The following is a 19,616-nucleotide window of genomic DNA, read 5'->3' as shown; positions in this document are numbered from 1 at the left end:
GGACAAAGATGTGGCTCACATCCCGCCTTGCTGTGGCTCTGGTGTAGGCCAGCAGCTGCAGCTCCAATTCAACCCCTAGCCTGGGAACTTCCATATACTGCAGGTGCAGCCCTTAAAAAAAAAAAAAGAAAGAAAGAAAAGAAAAGAATGAGGTTGGGGGAAGAGGTGTTGGAGATTTTAGGAGCGAGGAGAAATCATGCAATAGCTATGAGGCAGCGGGGGGGGGGGGGGGAAGGGGGGAGGGAATGAACTAGAGAAACACAGTCATGTTTGTTGGCCAGTATTACAGGACCGTTTTAATCATGAGATGAAAGCAAAACTAGTCAGCAGGGGTGTTTTTCTCTGAACACAGTTAAGGGCTAAGGTGGACAGTTGAATTTAACCAGAGTCGTGCTTTGGCTGCCTGCATAGAAAGAAGTGAGGCTGGGCAAAGGAGTTGAGGGCGCTTATGAATAGAGTGCTTTGATTCTTGACTGTGGAGTTGATGCTGGGGGAAGAAGTAAAAGACAAGCAGGGGCTGGGTCGAGGGGGCTCTCATCAACGGGTTGAAGGTTACATTGGGGTGGAAGGATTGTTCAAAGGATCTTTGGCGTAAAGCTCCCAGGGTTATGTTGCTGGGAAGCCTGGGGCGGTGGATGGAAAATGGACGGGCTTGCTGTGGGGAGCATAAAGGATAACGCATGTCATTCGTATATATCCCTGTCCTGACATGTACAGCTTCTGATACAGAAGTCAAATAGCTCTCTGTTGTAGGGTTTACAGTTTACAGGCTGAGACACCTTACGCGTCACTTTTTATTCACGAGATGTGACTTAATTTACCAAATAACAAAGTTTCCTTCAACATTGGATCGAAAAAATTGAAACAGTGTAGGATTGATCACTGGCATTCAGAAACAATCTTTTTCTTATACAAGAACTGAAAATTCAGGCATTCTTTTTCTTCTTTCTTTTCTGGTGTTTTTTGTCTTTTTAGGGCTGCACCTGCAGCATATGGAGGTTCCCAGGCTAGGGGTCGAACTGGAGCTGCAGTTGCCGGCCTACACCACAGCCACAGGAACGCCAGATCCCAGCTGCGTCTGTGACCCATGCTGCCGCTTTTGGCAACGCTGGATCCTTAACCCACTGAGCCAGGCCAGGGATTGGACCCATATCCTCAGGGGTGCTAGTCGGGTTCTTAAAGCTGCTGAGCCATAATGGGAACTCCAAATTCAGGCATGCTTTAGAAAGACTCACTCCCAGTGCTTTACCATGTTTGTCAGATATGTAACAATCTCCATCCACATAGACTTTTAGCAGAGAAAATGAAAACAAAATTGTTAGTAATACAGGAGCAATGGAAGATCAAACAGGATTAAGATGAAGCATTTTAGAAATCATAGTGGAATCCAATAGAAAAATTGGATTTGATTTACAAAATCAAATTTAAATCCAAAGTGTTTCCGTCAGGCATTTGTTAATACTAAAATGCCAAATTAATTATTATAAATAAACAATTTGCAAGGTAATGCTTTTCTTACCTCCGGTCCCCAGGCTTCTTCTAATGGGAGGTGCTTGTTAAGCTTTGTCATTGACTTCCATGTCTGAGCTTCATTCAAACAGCCACTCTGTCAAAAGATTTTATATATATATATATATATATATATATAAAACACACACACACATATATATAGATTATATGTTTTGTATATCAAGTTATTTCTGAGTATTTAATATATTTGAGTGACATTGAAAATTTTATATCTATTTTTTATTATTTAAATGTTTGCTGATATACAGAAAAACAATTGACTTTTGTATATTGACATTATACAGAGAACTTTTATTTCCAGAGAGACTTTCTTAAACTCACTTATTTTTTTTAAGATTTCTCTTTCTTTCTTTCTTTCTGTCTGTCTGTCTGTCTGTCTGTCTGTCTGTCTCTCTCTCTCTCTCTCTCCCTTCCCTCCTTCCTCCTTTCCTTCCTCCCTTCCTGCTTTTCTTTTTCGGCTGTGCCTGCGGCATGCAGAAGTTCCCCGGGCCAGGTATCAGACTCGAGCCACAGCAGTGACAACTCTAGATCCTTAGAGCCACTGGGGAACTCCCTTAAGCTCACTCAGTAAGTTTAATTGTTTCAGGAGTTCCCGTCGTGGCTCAGTGGTTAACGAATCCGACTAGGAACCATGGTTCCGACTAGGAACCATGAGGTTGCGGGTTCGATCCCTGGCCTTGCTCAGTGGGTTAAGGATCCAGCATTGCCGTGAGCTGTGGTGTAGGTTGCAGACGCGGCTGGGATCTTGCGTTGCTGTGGCTCTGACGTAGGCTGGTGGCTACAGCTCCGATTAGACCCCTAACCTGGGAACCTCCATATGCCGCCGGAGCAGCCCTAGAAATGGCAAAAAGACAAAAAAAATTAAAAAAAAAATATGGAGTTCCTGTCGTGGCACAGTGGTTAACAAATCCAAATAGGAACAATGAGGTTGTGGGTTCGATCCCTGGCCTTGCTCATGGGGTTAAGGATCCGGCATTGCCGTGAGCTGTGGTGTAGGTTTCAGCTCCGATTTGACCCCTTGCCTGGGAATCTCCATATGCTGCGGGAGCGGCCCAAGAAATGGCAAAAAGACAAAAAAAAAAAAAAAAAAAAAATTTACATATGGATGCTGTTTTTTTCTTTGCCTTTTTAGGGCTGCACCCACGGCATATGGAAATTCCCAGGCTAGAGGTCAAATCGAAGCTGCAGCTGCAACTGGGTGAGGCCAGGGATCAAACTCTCGTGCTCATGAATACTAGTTGGGTTCGTTACCGCTGAGCCATGACAGGAACTCCTGGATGATAAATTTTTAATCAAATGACTTTTCATCAATGATCATAACAATCTTATTATGCCTTTTCTTCTTTATTCTGTTAATATAGTGGATTGTGTTGATTTTCAAATGATATTCCCCAACACTTCATTTATGAAATAAGCCAAACTTGGTCTACATGTATTATTTTTTTAATAAATCGCTGTATTCGATTTGCTAGTTTTTGTTTATGTGTTGTGTAGCTGTGGTCATGAGTGAAACTGGCTCGTAATTCTCTTTTAGGGTCCCATCAAGTCCTCCTGGATTCACAAAAGGAGTTAAAGGTGTTTTCTCCTACCCTAATACTCTGCAAGAGTTTTTAAAAGGCTGAAGTAAAATTTTTCTTAAATATTTGCTGTTTTCCTTTCATCAGGAAAGCGATTTGGGATTAGAGTTCCCTATTTTATTTATTTATTTATTTATTTTTGTCTTTTTAGGGCTGCACTCATGGCACATGGAGGTTCCTGGGCTAGGGGTCTAATCGGAGCTACAGCTGTCGGCCTACACCACAGCCACAACCATGCCAGATCCAAGCCGTATCTGCGACCTACACCACAGCTCACGGCAACACCGGATCCTTAACCCACTGAGCAAGGCCAGGAATCGAACCCGCATCCTCATGGTTCCTCATTGGATTCATTTCTGCTGCACCACAATGGGAACTCCCCTATTTTTTTTTTAATACAAGAAGTTTTGGTGTATTTTTTAAAGGCATTTGTCCATTTTATCCATTTGTCCCTTGCCAAATTTGTTGATATAAATTTGTCTGTTGGGAGTTCCCTTTGTGGCTTAGTGGTTTACAAACCCAACTAAGATCCATGAAGATGCAGGTTCGATCTCTGGCCTGGCTCAGTGGTTAAGGATCCGGCGTTGCCGTGAGCTGTAGTGTAGATTGCAGATGAGGTTTGGATCCCAAGTTGCTCTGGCTGTGGTGTAGCCCAGCAGCTGTAGCTCTGATTTGACTCTTAGCCTGGGAACTTCCATATGCCATGGGTGCAGCCCTCAAAAAAAAAAAAAAAAAAAAAAAAAAAAAAAAAAAAGTTTGTCTGTAAATAACCTCTATTTTTGGGTTATAAATTGGAGATATTCCAATTTTATTTTTTTAATTTGTCAGCTGAAATAATTTTATAAAGCGATCCTTTCCCTCATCTATTATTTGGTTACCACTTGGTATAGTTCATGTGAAGAAAATAGGGTAAATATTACTGTCTTTCTCTTTATCAGTTTTCAAAATAAGGAATTGGTTTCCTATCATTCTACAAAGGTGACCTTAAAAATTATTATGAATTCATAGATTTGATACATTGATTTTGTTGTTGTTTTTGTCTTTTTAGGGCCAGACCTGCATATGGAAGTTCCCAGGCTAGGGGTCAAATCAGAGCTGCAGCTGCCAGCCTACACCATAGCTCACAGCAATGCCAGATCCTTAACCCACTGAGGAAGGCCAGGGATCAAACCCGCATTCTCATGGATACTAATCGGGTTCTTAACCTGCTGAGCTGCAACGAGAAATCCTAAAAGTTTAATTCTTTTTTTTTGTTGTTGTTGTTGTTGTTGTTGTTGTTGTTGCTATTTCTTGGGCCGCTCCCGCAGCATGTGGAGGTTCCCAGGCTAGGGGCTGAGTCGGAGCTGTAGCCACCGGCCTACGCCAGAGCCACAGCAACGCGGGATCCGAGCCGCGTCTGCAACCTACACCACAGCTCACGGCAACGCCGGATCCTCAACCCACTGAGCAAGGCCAGGGACCGAACCCGCAACCTCATGGTTCCTAGTCGGATTCTTTAACCACTGCACCACGACGGGAACTCCTAAAAGTTTAATTCTTGATCTCTCGTAGTCCAATGAATATGTTCCTGGCTAAATGGCTCTTATGGAGGACTCTCCTCGGTGAAATGTGTTAAAAACTCAGACTTTTTAATCTAGTGGCTTTTTTTTAAGACCCCTAAAGCTTTCATCCAGCTCTCATCTACTCTATCTTTAATTGTTGCTGTAAAATATTGCATGACATGTGAAGGAAGATGGGAAGCATGGATGTTCAGGTGAAGTGCCTTTTTTTTTTTTTTTTTTTTTTTTTGGCCACGCCTATAGCCCATGGAAGTTCCTAGGCCAGGAATGGAACCTGTGCTGCAGCAGTAACCAGAACCACAGCAGTGACAATGCCAGATCCTTAACCAGCTGAGCCACCAGGGAACTCTTTGTAAAGTTCTTAAGCACCTCATCCTGGACACAGAGAACTTCTCCTCCCACTCCAGTGAAAAGATTCAGTCATGTGGCCCCACTTAGCTGCAAATGAGACTGGGAAATGTGGCCTCTTTTAGAAAGCGTCTTCCCATCTACATGATGGCTGGTAGAATTCTGAAGTCAACTGTGATTGTTTACAGGGCAGAGGGAGAAATCATCCAGTTACAGAGTGTATGGGAGCAACAGGTAGGGGTATCTGGCAATTGGATGACAGGAGCCTCAAACAAATGGTCTTTTACTTGGGGTGAGAAGAGGATGATCTGGAAATGATGCTGCAGATTAGGAAGAGCATAAACCTCACAGCTCATTCTTAAATCTATGGGGTAAAAGAAAGAGTACCTTTGGTTTGCCAGAAAAAATGGGGAAGATTATATTCTCTGAGGAGTATATATTGAAGAAGGATCTAGGGCAGAGCTCCCACTGTGGCATAGTGGATTAAGGATCTGACTGCAGCGGCTCAGGTCACTGTGGAGGCACAGGTTTGATCCCCAGTCTGGTGCAGTGGGTTAAAGGATCCAATGTTACTGCAGCTGTGGTGTAGGTTAAAGCTGCAGCTCAGATTCAGTCCCTGGCCTAGGAACTTCTATATGCCATGGATGCAGCTATTAAAAAAAAAAAAAAGAGAGAGAGAGAGAGTGCAGAATTCCCATTGTGGAGCAGTGCAAACGAATCCGACTAGTAAACATGAAGTTCCAGGTTCAATCCCTGGCCTCGCTCAGTGGGTTAAAGATCCAGCATTGCCATGAGCTGTGATGTAGGTTGCAGACACGGCTTAGATCCCGTGTTGCTGTGGCTGTGGCAGAGGCTGGCGGCTACATCTCTGATTCAACCCTAGCCTGGGAACCTCTATATGCCGTGGGTGCAGCCCTAAAGAGCAAAAAAAAAAAAAAAAAAAAAAAAAAAAATAGAAGGAGAGAGAGAAGGATGGATTTAATCTTAAGGTATATTGGAAGGGTTTGAGATGGTGAAGAGTAATGCAAGTCTGAGCCAACGCATTAAGGATGGAACAGTTTAGGGATGTGACTATGGGAAGAACGCAGACCAGAAGGAATTACCTACCAGGTGCTAGACAGGTAGGGGGGAGTGTGGTGGGATGCATTTGCCTGCTCACAGCTGCAGTAGTGTGGAGGGGCTACAGGTGGATTGCACATCTCTTGGTTGCCAACCGGGTGGGTTATGCTTCTTGGAGAATTAAGGTCTCTGATAGATGAGAGAGTTATTTGGGAAGGAGTCCCAGACCTGGTTCTGTTTGAGATCTCTGGAGAATCTCAAGAATCACTGCTGGTCACTTCTGGAGAGCTTCCATCCTGCTGGGCGGCCCTCCAAGGCAGAAAGCCTCGTGTGGGGGGCGGGGTGGAAGTGAAGTGTGGCGATTGGGGGTGGGAAGGCCCATCTGCCATGGCTCTGCCAAGTGAATGGGCAGAATAAGGGGGATTCATCATGGAGACGGAGACAAACCAGTCGTGGAGGATGGGGGAACCAGGAGAGCCAAGGTCAGTGGGTCAGATGATGCAAAGAAGTCAAGTGAGAGGAAACCGAGAGAGTGTCCATGTGATTTAGCACGAATGTGATGAATGTCCAAAAGCCAAAGGCAAACCCATAAAGAAGGGGACATACCATGGGGAGAGAAGGTAAGATATTCACGAGTAATTGCATCATCCTACTACAAACATTCCCTTTTCTGACCTCTTTAAGCCTGTTTTATAGGGCAATGATTTCTTTCTTCATAAATGAATCTTAGTAGCCATAGCATGTAAGATAGAAGTAATATGGTTTGTTTTTTCCTACCCACAGCTGACTGGTTCTGCTCTCCTTAGATAATTCATATATAGATTTAAAATGGAAATCAAAATGTCTCATTGCATGCCAAATCCTATTTAACTCCAAAATGACGCACCTTCTTCATCGTGGTATTAAAGCTGTAGTCATCCCTGCCGTGTATTTCCCACACTATGAAATTTACTTCCACATCTTCCACATAGCCGTTTTCATTGTACCTGCAAGAAACAGCAAACACAAAAATAACAGTTCCGTGGAGAAGGGTTAAGAGCTCCAGCTTCCAAGACACATGAGCTTAGGTTTAAATCTTATCTTTATCACTTTATCACTTAGCTTTGTGATCCTGGGGCAGTTATTTAAACAATTTTTTTTTCTTTTTTTTCTTTTTAGGGCCCCACCCATGGCATATGGAAGTTCCCAGGTCGGGGGTTGAATCGGAGCTGCAGCTGACAGCCTACACCACAGTCACAGCAACGCCAGATCCGAGCTGCATCTGCGACCTACGCTGCAGCTCACGGCAACACCGGGTCCTTAACCCACGGAGCGAGGCCAGGGATTGAACCCACATTCTCATGGATACTAGTCAGATTTGTTTCCAATGCACCACAACTCCTAACTCCTAGTTACTGAACTAACTCCAGGAACTCCTAGTTACTTAAATTTTTGAAGCCTCAATTTTCTTATCTATAAAATAGCAACAGTACCTACTGTATAGGGTTCCTTCAGCTCTCAAAATAAACCTAGTAGTAATGAAGTGGAAAACTTTCACTTTCTTTAACAGTTGGAACCATAAGTTCTCTTCACTTTGATAGGAACTATATATATATATATATGTACATTTTAAGCAAGAACAGATTTATTAAGATAAGATGCTTATGAGAGATGCAAGCAGGCAGGCAAGGAGGCTCTGCCCTGAGGATCAGGTGGGCAACAGTTTTATTTATTTATTTATTTTTTATGATTTTTATTTTTTCCATTATAGTGGGTTTATAGTGTTCTGTCAAGTTCCTGCTGTACAGCAAAGTAACCCAGTCACACATACATATATACATTCTTTTGGAACCATATATTGATAAGGTGAGTGGGTAAGGCCCTGCTGTCATGGCTGGTAGCAGAGAGAATGTTGGAAGGGACTGATGGATGGCGGAAGGGCAAAGCAAAGGTTCCCTAGTGTTATTTAATCAACACATGTTTGTTGGATGCTTATTATGTACCGGGGAATTAAACCACAGAATTATTATGATTAGAACTGAGAAGCTGCAGATCTCCCTGGAGGACCAGCTGGAAGATGTGGCTGAGTGTTAGAAGCCCAGCAGCAGCTCTGAGTTGAGACGGGGTGAGAAGCAGAAGTCGTCATAAGCTCCTGGGAGCTGCAGTCACCCGTAGCTCATGCCCAGAGAGCAGATGATGGCTTCTACCAGCAGCCGACACCAGTGCACAGCCCAGCACGGATAGGGTGCTCACCCAGCTGATGCCGGGACTAGAGACGTACGCCCCATTGAGCTTACAATATTTACCTCCAACTCAACGACTTTTTTTTTTTTTTTAATCTTTTTTTGTCTTTTTAGGGCTGCACCCGCAGCATATGGGAGTTCCCAGGTTAGGGGTCAAATAGGAACTGTAGATGCCAGCCTACACCACAGCCACAGCAACGCAGGATCCCAGCTGCGTCTGTGACCTACACCACAGCTCATAGCAACACCGGAGCCTTAACCCACTGAGTGAGCAAAGGGATCAGACACACATCCTCATGGATACTCGTCAGGTTTGTTACTGCTGAGCCACCGTGGGAACTCTCCACTCAATGAATTTTAAAAGAGATGTATTTCTTCAAACTGTCAAGATTTTTTTCTGCTACCATGTGAAAATAGGGGCTTGAGAGGAAAGCTAAAATCCGTTACTGATAAACTCACACCTTTGCATACCAGATCCTGTTTTACAAATGGTTATATGGCTGCCTTCTCCATCATTCGTTGCCCATTTTTCTGAAAGGCATTGTCCATCATGCTTTTTTGATGGAGATTTCACTTAGGATCTTGGTCTCAGGCAGGTGGCCTCAGTGTCTGATCTATTTTCTTGCTTCTCATCTCTGTGTCTATTCATAACAAGTAACAGATTCTTGACAGTGTGCCTTTACTCAGTGTCCAGATCTCTGCCCTGACTTTGCAAGCATTCTGTCTGGCTTTCCAGGCCGGCTAGAACTCACTACCATTCACCTCTGGTCATAAAAAAAAAAAAAAAAAAAAAAAAAAAAAGTTGTCCTATTCTCACATATTGAGAGGAAAACTTTTGTCTTTTTAGGACCGCACCTGGGGCATACAGAAGTTCCCAGGCTAGGAGTCGAATTGGAGCTGCAGCTGCTGGCCTACGCCAGAGCCACAGCACACCAGATCTGAGCCACATCTGTGACCTACAGCACCAGCTCACAGCAGCACCAGATCCTTAACCCACTGAGCAAGGCAGGAGTTCGAACCGCATCCTCGTGGATACTAGTCAGGTTCGTTACTGCTGAGCCACAGTGGGAACTCCCAAGGAAAACGTTTTAAAGTATCAGAAAGTGGAATCTGAAAAGCTGTTTTATTTCTACCTTAATTAGTTTTTAGAAATCATGGAGATGAACCCATGCGTGACTAAGTAGGGATTGGAGCAGTGGTGCTTGACTTCTTTCTTGGCATGAGCAGAGGGTTATAGAGAACTCTAAATTCTAATGAGAGCTAAGGACCCTCCCACAGGAAAATGCTCACCTGTGGGCACACACACAATCTTCTACACGGTTTCAGAAATGTGGGCAGAGAGCTCTAGATTCTAGGCGCTTTGGAAAGTGCAGCGTGTTTGATCATATCTTCTGAAAGCCATCGGATTCTTGAAATATTAAAAACGAGTTGCAGGGATTTCCCATCATGGTGCAGTGGAAACGAATCCAACCAGGAACCCTGAGGTTGCAGTTCGATCCCTGGCCTCGCTCAGTGGGTTAAGGATCCAGGGTTCCATGAGCTGTGGTGTAGGCCAGCAGCTGTAGCTCCGATTAGACACCTAGTCTGGGAACTTCCATGTGCTACGGGTGCGGCTCTAAAAATCAAAAAATAAAATAAATAAAATAAAATAAAAAGGAGGGGCAAAGCCATGGGTTTTATTCAAATAAAAAAGATCTTAATTGAACTCTGAGCAGGCATCTTTTGACACTCACAAAGCAATGAGCTACAGTGCCATCTAGTGTCAAGAAGGATAAATTGCATGACTCGTACTTCCCAGGTTTATCTTTGATGTTTTATTTATTTCATTGAGAATATGGGACAAAAATCCTTGCCTGTATAAGTATGGTTTGATGATTGTTTGATTGATTGATTTTTAGGGCTGTACCTGTGGCATATGGAAGTTCCTAGGCTAGGGGTCGAATCAGAGCTACAGCCACTGGCCTATAACGCAGCCACAGCATCGTCAGACCTGAGCCACATCTGTGACCTACACCACAGCTCATGGCAATGCCGGATCCTTAACCCACTGAGCAAGGCCATGGATTGAAGCCACAACCTCATGGATCATAGTTTGGTTTATTTTTTATGAAAGTTCATTAATCTGAGATATAATAGTAGTTAAACATGAGAGATTTAAGAATGTTACTAGGTTTTGTACCTTCTCCCTGCAATTTGTAAGTTCTCCACTCTGGGGGGTCCACTTTTGGAATTAAGTAGGAGAGACCTCCCTGCTGATCCATTAGACACATGTGATTTCAATCCTGCGTGGTCACTCCAGGTAGCCCATTATATTAGCTTATATTGCTTCCTGTCATGTGATGCTTTAATATCTGGGGCCTAGCTTACTGGGACTCCCCCTCCCAGTGTTAATTCCTATAGAGTGTAATAAATGCTCCCAGGAATGCTTTTCATATGCAAACCAACCAGTCCGGGGTCCCTAATCCCAGCCAGCTCCTTTGGGGGTTACAAACCCCGGGCCACTATCTCCCTGCCCTAATCATCCCAAGACCAGGTACCAGACAACTAGGGACAGTACTTAATGCCCAGAGCCCATGGCAGTTGTTCAAAACCGCCAGTCCTAAAGCCGCTTAGCTCATCTCATCCATTCCTTCCCACAGAGAACCCAATAAAGGCTCTCGCCTCTGTTTTCCCTTCACCCCCCCGTCTTCTGACAGAGCCTCATGCTCCCCTTCGAGTTCCTTCACGCTAGGCTGTGCCTCTTGCTTTTGGGGATTGGTATTTATAATAAACTTCCTCCTGGAGTTCCCGTCGTGGCTCAGTGGTTAACGAATCCGACTAGGAACCACGAGGTTGCGGGTTCGGTCCCTGCACTTGCTCAGTGGGTTAACGATCCGGCGTTGCCGTGAGCTGTGGTGTAGGTTGCAGATGCGGCTCGGATCCTGTGTGCTGTAGCTCTGGCATAGGCCGGGGGCTACAGCTCCGATTCGACCCATAGCCTGGGAACCTCCACATGCCGCGGGAGCAGCCCTAGAAATGGCAAAAAGACAAAATAAATAAATAAATAAATAAATAAATAAATAAATAAAATAAACTTCCTCCTTCATGACAGTCCTCTCCATGAGGGTGTGTCTTTTACCATATCTGATTAGAGCAAATCTTGACTAGCCCTAATCCCCCCTGCCCCCATAATACCTCTCCTGAACTTTCTGCATCGTGGTAGAGATTTACATCCCTCAGTTTCCTCTGGGTCGCTTCCTTAGCACCTCATTCTAGTTTGGGATGCGTTGTCACATTCACAGCTGGATCACATTCCCAAGACTTGCTTCATTCTTATTAGTGTTTGATGGTGGTGAATCCGTCGTTTTACCTGTAAAATTCTGCCCAAGCTTGTTCCTGAGCCATTCTCGGCACAGCTTGGGCGTTATAGTAACCTAGAGCCCTAGACTAGAGACTCAGTTCCTAGTGACCACCCCTGTCTGTCTGTTTCTTAGGGCTTAATCAGTTAGCACCCAAATTTGCCTCTGGTCAATACGGAACTGAATACCAAGTTATCAACTATGCATTGCTACAATTCAGTTGAACAGGACACAGAATCTTACTGATCTGACCATCCTTCTGTAGTTAGCCTCAAATACTTGGTGGATTATTTTAGGAGAATTGGAGGCAACAAGCTTTCTCAAAGATACAAAATGTTACCACTAGAAATAAGTACCTTGGCCCAAAGTAGTGCCACTCCAGCAGTTTGCTCCCTGGCTCCAACCTCTCCCGTCTTTCGCATCCTCTCACCTTGACCTCATGGAAACGTCCAGTCCCCTGATTCCTCACTGCTTTCCTGCTACAGTTGTTCCTTTCCAGCCTCTCTTCCTTCCTGGATCAGCCCAGTCGCATGGCTGATCATCTGACTGCTCTCTCACCAATAGCCTATAAGCACTCAGATTTTCCTCCTCTTGGATCCAACCCCTAACCTAAACCTTGGACCTGACCTGCGCCTTCTTCATCTGTGTGTGCACTGCTTCAGAAATTCAACATGTAACTGTGTGGGTGTGCTTATAAATGGATTTTTTTTGGACTGACTCCTACAGTGCTGCCCAATCTGTGGTTGGTTGCATCTGCAGATGTGGAATGGCAGATATGGAGGAACTGCATGTATGGAGGGCCAACTATAAGTTATATGTGGGTTTTCAGTGGCCTGAAGGGCTGCTCAAGGGCCAACTGTATATTCTGGTTAGCATTTACTGATGTACATAGACATTTTAATTTACTGTATATTGACCTTTAAATTCAGCAAACTTGCTGAACATTCTTTTGAAGTCAAATAGTTCTTGGAGATCTTTCTCTTAAACTATATATACCTGGTTTTCACTTAAAAATGCAAGTTTTGGGGAGTTCCCTTTGTGGCTCAGTGGTAACAAACCCGACAAGTATCCACGAGCAAGAGGATGTGTGTTTGATCCTTGGCCCCGTTCAGTGGGTTAAGGGTCTGGTGTTGCCGTGAGCTGTGGTGTAGGTCACAGATGAGTCTTGGAACTGGCATTGCTGTGGCTGTGGTGTAGGCCGGCAGCTGCAGCTCCCATTCGACCCCTCACCTGGGAACTTCCATATGCCGCAGGTGTGGCCTTAGAATTACTATCTTTTAATATAGGAGTAAGTGATTAAACGTTTTGTCATTATTAATGTAGTTATATGTAATTCCACCATGCAACTTTTCCTTTTTACTAACTCTGTTTTTTTTTCTATTTTTCTTTTCATCTACAGCAATAGTCTAAGTTGGTCTGACTTCAGTGCTACAACAATCCTCAAAATCTCAGCGAGTTAACACAATAAAATGTATTCTTTACTCATTTTATGGTCCAGCATGGGTTGAATTGGGGGGAGGGGTATGCTCTGCTTCACATGATCCTCTAGAGACCCAGACTTTTCTCATCTAGAACCCACCCGTGGTGCCTCTGAGTCCTTTCCGGATTCTCCCAAACTGGCGGATGATACAAGATAAAAATACCTAGCTAGAAGGATCATGCAAAACATTTAAAAACATTTTTTTTAAGGGCTGCACCTGTGGCTAGGGGTTGAATCGAGCAGCAGAAACATTGGATCTGAGCCGCATCTTCGACCTACACCACAGCTCATGGCAATACTGGATCCTTAACCTGCTGAGCAAGGCCAGGGATCGAATCTGTGCCCTCATGGTTCCTAGTTGGGTTTGCTAACTGCTGAGCCACGAAGGGAACTCCCTTTGTGTATCTTGAAGATAGAGCCAATAGGGTTTACTGATGGATTGAGTGAAAGTTATAAGAGAAAAAGCAGTTGGGGTGATTCCAGAGTTTGACCTGATCAACCAGAAGGATAAGGTTGCTCTCAGGTGACATGGGGAAGGCTACTGATGGAGCAGGTTTGAGGGTAAGGTTAGGAGTTTGGTTTGGGACAGGTTAGGTTTGATATCTCTATGCAATATCTAAGTGGAAAAGTGCTTTATTTCTTCAGCATCTAAGTGGATTTATCGATCTTTAGTTCAAGAATTTTGCAGACACCTTTGGTGCTCACCACATATCCTTGTGCCTATCTGCATTCTCTAGGCCACCTGGGAGTGAGACTAGGGCTATGGCGTTCGGTTTCAGATAACAGGATGGGGGTGGAAGTGATGCAAACATTTTAAGACAGCCTGGTCAATCCTCTTGTCTTTTTTCAGCCTTCCCTTCCCATAGGGGTAACCTAGGAGGCCATGCCAAGATGATGTAGGTATGAAGTATTTCAGGCTATGGCATGAAAAGAGGTAAGCCCAGACGTTAGGGCTTCTTTGTCACTACAGCATATTCATACAACGGGATATATTCAGACTAGAGATATAGTTTGGGGGTTTATCAATATATATTGGGACATTCAAGTCCATGAGACTGGATGACATCACTAAAAGAGCAAGTTGAAGTAGAGAAAAGAAAGCCCTGAGCCTTGGAGCATTCCATCATTAAAAAGTCATGGAGAGGAGTTCCCGTTGTGGCTCAGTGGTTAACAAATCCGACTAGGAACCATGAAGTTGTGGGTTTGATTCCTGGCCTTGCTCAGTGGGTTAAGGATCTGGTGTTGCTGTGAGCTGTGGTGTAGATCACAGACGCAGCTTGGATCCCACGTTGCTGTGGCTCTGGTGTAGGTGGGTAGCAACAGCTCTGATTAGACCTCTAGCCTTGGAACCTCTATATGCCACAGAAGCGGCTCTAGAAATGGCAAAAGGACAAGAAAAAAAAAAAAAAAAAGAAGAAGAAGAAGAAAAGAAAAGAAAAAGAATAAAAACAAGTCATGGAGAAAAGGAGAAACCCAGAAATTAAGGAGAAGGAGTTCCCATTGTGGTGCAGCAGAAACAAATCCAACTAGGAACCATAAGGTTGTAGGTTTGATCCCTGGCCTCACTCAGTGGGTTAAGGATCTGGCATTGCCGTGGCTGTGGCGTAGGCTGGCAGCTGCAGCTCTGATTCGACCCCTAGCCTGGGAACTTCCATGTGCCCTGGGTGCGGCCCTAAAAAAACCCCCAAGTGCCTGAGATGGCAACAAGGACAAAGAAGAGGGATCACTTAGGAGAAAACTAGTGATTATAACAGGCAGGGCTTGAAACGGGACAGAAGTGAGCGATGAGGAAGTTGAACGCGTCAAAGGTGACAGCAGTCAGAAGAGATCTTCCACAAACTTCCATCACTGTTATCTATCCGTCTTGAAGCATCTGGACCCATGAACTGCCTTCCTGTCACCACAGGTAAAGCGTATGTGCCTCTAAGGTCTGTCCCTGCCTTTGTGAGCTGGGTTCCCACCCTCTTTCCTAAGACTACTGCTCCTGAAACTGTCCCCTCTTTTTCCTGCATCATCAACTGTACCCTCTCTACAGCATCATTGTTCAAATCTGCAGTTCCTTCTCTGATGGAAAAACTCAACGGTGGTACCTGAGTCATGGCTCCACACCTCCTCATCCTGAGAGACCGCAGAAGCTGACTTTAGTCCAAGGACTGCAAAAGCTGAATGCATTGACTAAAATTTTCATGTTTTACACATAGGAATTTCACTTCCAGTAATTGATCCTAATGGCATATCTGGACGAGTGTCCACACATGTACATTAGTGGATATTCACTGTAATTTTGTTCTTAATAGCACAAAAATTAGAAACCTGGGTCACTTATCTTTTTTTTATATTTTTCTATATTTTATAACAAGCTATGTAACTTTTATAAGCATAAATCTAGAATAAAGTCAGGGAAGCAAGCAAACTAACACCAAATCACTTGGAAAAGCTTTCCTCATAGAATGTATTCATATTTTTATTTATTTATTTAATTAACTTATTTTTTGTCTTTTTGCCTTTTCTTGGGCCCCACCCGCAGCATATGGAGGTTCCCAGGCTAGGGGTCCAATCGGAGCTGTAGCTGCCAGCCTATGCCAGAGCCACAGCAACTTGGGATCCAAGCTGCATCTGAGGCCTACACCACAGCTCACGGCAACGCCGGATCTTTAACCCACTGAGCAAGGCCAGGGATCGAACCCGAAACTTCATGGTTTCTAGTTGGATTCGCCAACCACTGCGTCACAACGGGAACTCCTGTATTCATATTTTTGTAATGAAATATTATTTATAAGAATTAAGTTAGAGACAATATTTTTGAAATCTCCCCAATGTGGTATTCCTGATTAGTAATCTAGTTTCTGTCTTTGTAGCCATTCAATGATTATTGGCCCATGGAAAGAAAGGTCATATGTCACCTGGGAGAAGCTGTACCTATAATAGGCAGGGGTGGTGGAGGGTGGGGAGAGAATTAAAGAAACTGTATCCCTGAGAGGAGTCTCAGCTCTCCTACCCACTTATGTCTCATCTTCTAAATTATAAACTCCCTCAACATGCAGGAACCATGGATCATCCAACTTTGCATAACTAGTACTAAAAACCTAATGCTACATATACTGGGTGCTCAAAAATATTTGTTATTAAATGCAGGATTAATTAGGCTTCTTTTCATACTTTTATTTTGAAAATTTCAAAGTAAGTTAAAATTTTTATTGAGAATATACTTACAATTGAATCAAAGGGTGAAACTTTTCTCTGAAATCAACTCTCAGTGGGCAGCCATATTTTTCCCAGTTATACTGTACTCTCTAGGAAAGGAAAAATGCTTTAGTTATTTCCTATATTTGGCCAAGTGACAGAATTATAGTTTTCTTACCAAGTGTTTAGATGGCCGAGTCCTCAGATATGACCTGTAAAAAAGACAGTTTCATTACCTAGTATCTTTCCTCTTCTCAGACTTAAAAGTTAAAACCAGTACTTTGCTTGGGTAGAGAAGTAGCACAAAAGTTAAACAGATAACCATAATTACAAAATACTCCTAAAATACGTGGAGATTAAACAACACACTTCTAAGTAACTCATGGATCAAAGACAAAATCTTAAGCGAAATTTTAAAATATGTTCAAGTAAATGAAAATTACTTGAGGAAAATAATCAAAAGTTATCAAAATTTGTAAGGTCCAGCAAAAGCGGCGCCTACAGGTAAATTCATATCAATAAATGTATGTATTAGAAAAGAGTGATGCTAATGAGAATAAATACTGATTCTAAATTATCAGTAGTACATGAATATAAAACTCAATGCTTATTATAGTAAAAAATGTCTCTTACTTTTCAATAATGTAAAAAAAGTCATAGTGAAGACATTCTTTTTTATTAAATCTACAAAAAAATAAAACAATGAAGTTGTAATATCATCATTCCTTATTTACTAGCACAAACATTTAATCATTTAACACAGTGATTCTCAAACTTGAGAGTATCACAGAATCCAAGAAATCAGAGTCATTTTGAGAGCTCCAGAGCAGCGGGCATTGGCTAAGAGGGCTGGAGTAAGGTCCTGACATATGTATTCTTAGGCATGTTCTCCAGCTGGTTTGGATGAGCAACCTCGTTTGACAGTTGCTCTCTATACCCTCCCAGACATAGACAGATTCAAGATGCTTTGCATCTAACTGAAGAAGAAAATCTTCATGCCGTGATACCGCATGCAGAGATGCTGGGAATTGATTTTGTAGCATGTTGCCTAGAGCCGTTATTCTCAAAATGTTGATACCCCTACTCATCTTGGAAATTTTGTTAAAATAGAGATTCTGACTCAGTAGAGACGAGGTGAGGCCTGAGATTCTGCATTTTTAGTAAGTTCCCCGGGGATGCCGGTACTTGTCCGTAGATTATCCTCCAAGGTGCAAGGAAGCAGACCATCCCAAAACAGATGCTAATAGGCTATACAAATCAGTTAGCCTTTGTGTTTTCTGGAAAGAGACTTATAGGAAATGCAAATTCCTTGCTGGATGAGATGGGAATATTTAATTATCTACCGGCAAATGATTACAACAATTTAGTGTTCAAAAGGTCATTAGAATGACGGATGAAGAGACCTTTGTTTTGGATGACAGCAAGTTACTCCATAACTGGATTCAGATGAGTCAGCGTTCATGCACCCTCACCCTAACCACAGGAAAGGAATTACAGTGCATTACTGTCTCCATCATCCGTTCCGCCTCAGTGGATTTGAGTGGGGGGGGGGACCACAGAGGTTATGTGTTTCTCCCTCTCATTTCTCTGGAAATGAGTTATACACTGAAGAACCGAGAGAGATTGTAATGGGAAATATGGAAGCTGGCTTGTGAAAAGGAAAGGTGGAGAAAAATGCTGGTACTAGAGAAAGAGGTTGGATCCTTTACTCTTCTAATATGATTCACATGTAATATTTGACTTGGCAGAAAGTTCAAACAGATCTGGTTTGGATGAACTGTCAATGCATAATGGATTTCATTATGACTATGTCGTCATTAGGCTAATATTATCACAAGAAATTACCATTTAGTTCACCATTCGTTTTAAAACCCAAGAGTAAGACAGGTCAAATGCAAATATACTTGCCCTTTGACAGCAATGAATTTACCAGCATCACAGCCAACAGCTATTTGGAACACCTAAAACAAAGGAAGTTAGGTGATGAGCTCAGTGGTTCTGATTCACAGGATCTAAACTATTACTACGGCTAAAAGCAAATCCATTTTATTTAAAAAATTTTTTTTTCAAATCCATTTTAGATTTGAAATAGCTTTTTAAATGTAGTCTTGTGATACCGTCCTGTGCTGTTTTGCTCCTTTTTTTTTTTGAGCACTTTTTGTCTCTTTCTTTGCTTCCTTTCACCCTTACTGCTTACAAGGCCCAAAGATTGGGTCTCTGCTTTCTTACCTCAGAGAACGGATGTGATGTCATCTTTCACTAGCACCTCTGCAATCATGGCCATCGACTCTGGAGTTCCAGCTTACACCTGACTCACCTGGCAGGTTTCTATAATGTAGCCAACTTAATATTTGACTTCTTTTACACCAGAGTCCTTGTCCTTCCTCAACTGGGATAGGCTACTTCTTTTTCTGCCTGGCTCCAGAACACATTATTTCACTGCTGTCTATCCCGCCAACTTCCCAAGACCCACCCCGGGATTTCTTTTTAAAAATTTTAAAAATTGAAATATAGTGGATTTACAATGCTGTGTGTTAGTGTCAGGTGTACAGTAAAGTGATTGAGAGAGATATAAAATTCTTTTTTTACATTCTCTTCCATTATGATTATTACCAGATGTTGGATATAGTTTCCTGGTTTAATTTCTTAAAAGTAAAACCTTTCATGGAGTTCCCGTCGTGGCGCAGTGGTTAACGAATCCGACTAGGAACCATGAGGTTGCGGGTTCGGTCCCTGCCCTTGCTCAGTGGGTTAACGATCCGGCGTTGCCGTGAGCTGTGGTGTAGGTTGCAGACGCGGCTCGGATCCCACGTTGCTGTGGCTCTGGCGTAGGCCAGTGGCTACAGCTCTGATTCAACCCCTAGCCTGGGAACCTCCATATGCCGCGGGAGCGGCCCAAGAAATAGCAACAACAACAACAACAGCAACAAAAAGACAAAAGACAAAAGGCAAAAAAAAAAAAAAAAAAAGTAAAACCTTTCAGAGGTTCCCCTCCCCCATTAAAGATGGCGCTACAAAGTCAAGTTAGATAGACAGTGAGACACAGAGTTGTGTGCTGTCACTTACATGAATCTAAGAAAAGGATACAGTGTTCTTTGCAGGACAGAAACTGACTCACAGACTTTGAAAAGCCTATGGTTACCAAAGGAGACAGGTTTGGGGTGGGGGGGAAGGAAGGGATGGGCTGGGGGTTGGGATGGAAATGTTATAAAACTGGGTTGTGATGATGGTTTTACAGCTATAAATATGATAAAATTCATTGAGTTAAAAAAAGATGTATTGATAAGCCATGAGATCCTGCTGTTGAGCACAGGGAACTA

The 19,616-nt window shown here is 43.1% G+C and overlaps 1 protein-coding gene across 9 annotated transcripts in view; it reads right to left on the bottom strand.

The window, feature by feature from the left end:
* Nucleotides 1-19,616, bottom strand: part of CATSPERE (catsper channel auxiliary subunit epsilon) — an 85,987-nt gene that overhangs the window by 8,972 nt on the left and 57,399 nt on the right. For 8 of the 9 annotated variants that reach the window (XM_084979308.1, XM_084979309.1, XM_084979313.1 and 5 more), the window contains 6 exons: nucleotides 18,205-18,257; nucleotides 16,930-16,980; nucleotides 16,475-16,508; nucleotides 16,327-16,406; nucleotides 6,960-7,059; nucleotides 1,520-1,606 (listed from right to left, as the gene is read on the bottom strand). In XM_084979308.1, the coding sequence (XP_084835434.1) occupies nucleotides 1,520-1,606; nucleotides 6,960-7,059; nucleotides 16,327-16,406; nucleotides 16,475-16,508; nucleotides 16,930-16,980; nucleotides 18,205-18,257 (405 nt within the window). The remainder of the gene's footprint in view (nucleotides 1-1,519; nucleotides 1,607-6,959; nucleotides 7,060-16,326; nucleotides 16,407-16,474; nucleotides 16,509-16,929; nucleotides 16,981-18,204; nucleotides 18,258-19,616) is intronic. The other variant, XR_014817489.1, reaches the window with a different exon arrangement.

This window comes from Sus scrofa, chromosome 10 (assembly GCF_054392235.1).
Source record: "Sus scrofa isolate SSC_HxYL_T2T_F1_AM1 chromosome 10, Sscrofa_HxYL_maternal_Yorkshire_Landrace_v2.0, whole genome shotgun sequence".
In the NCBI taxonomy this organism is placed as follows: Eukaryota; Metazoa; Chordata; class Mammalia; order Artiodactyla; family Suidae; genus Sus; species Sus scrofa.
The sequence above is the reverse complement of the archived record's forward strand: the minus strand, read 5'-3'. Positions and strand labels throughout refer to the sequence as shown.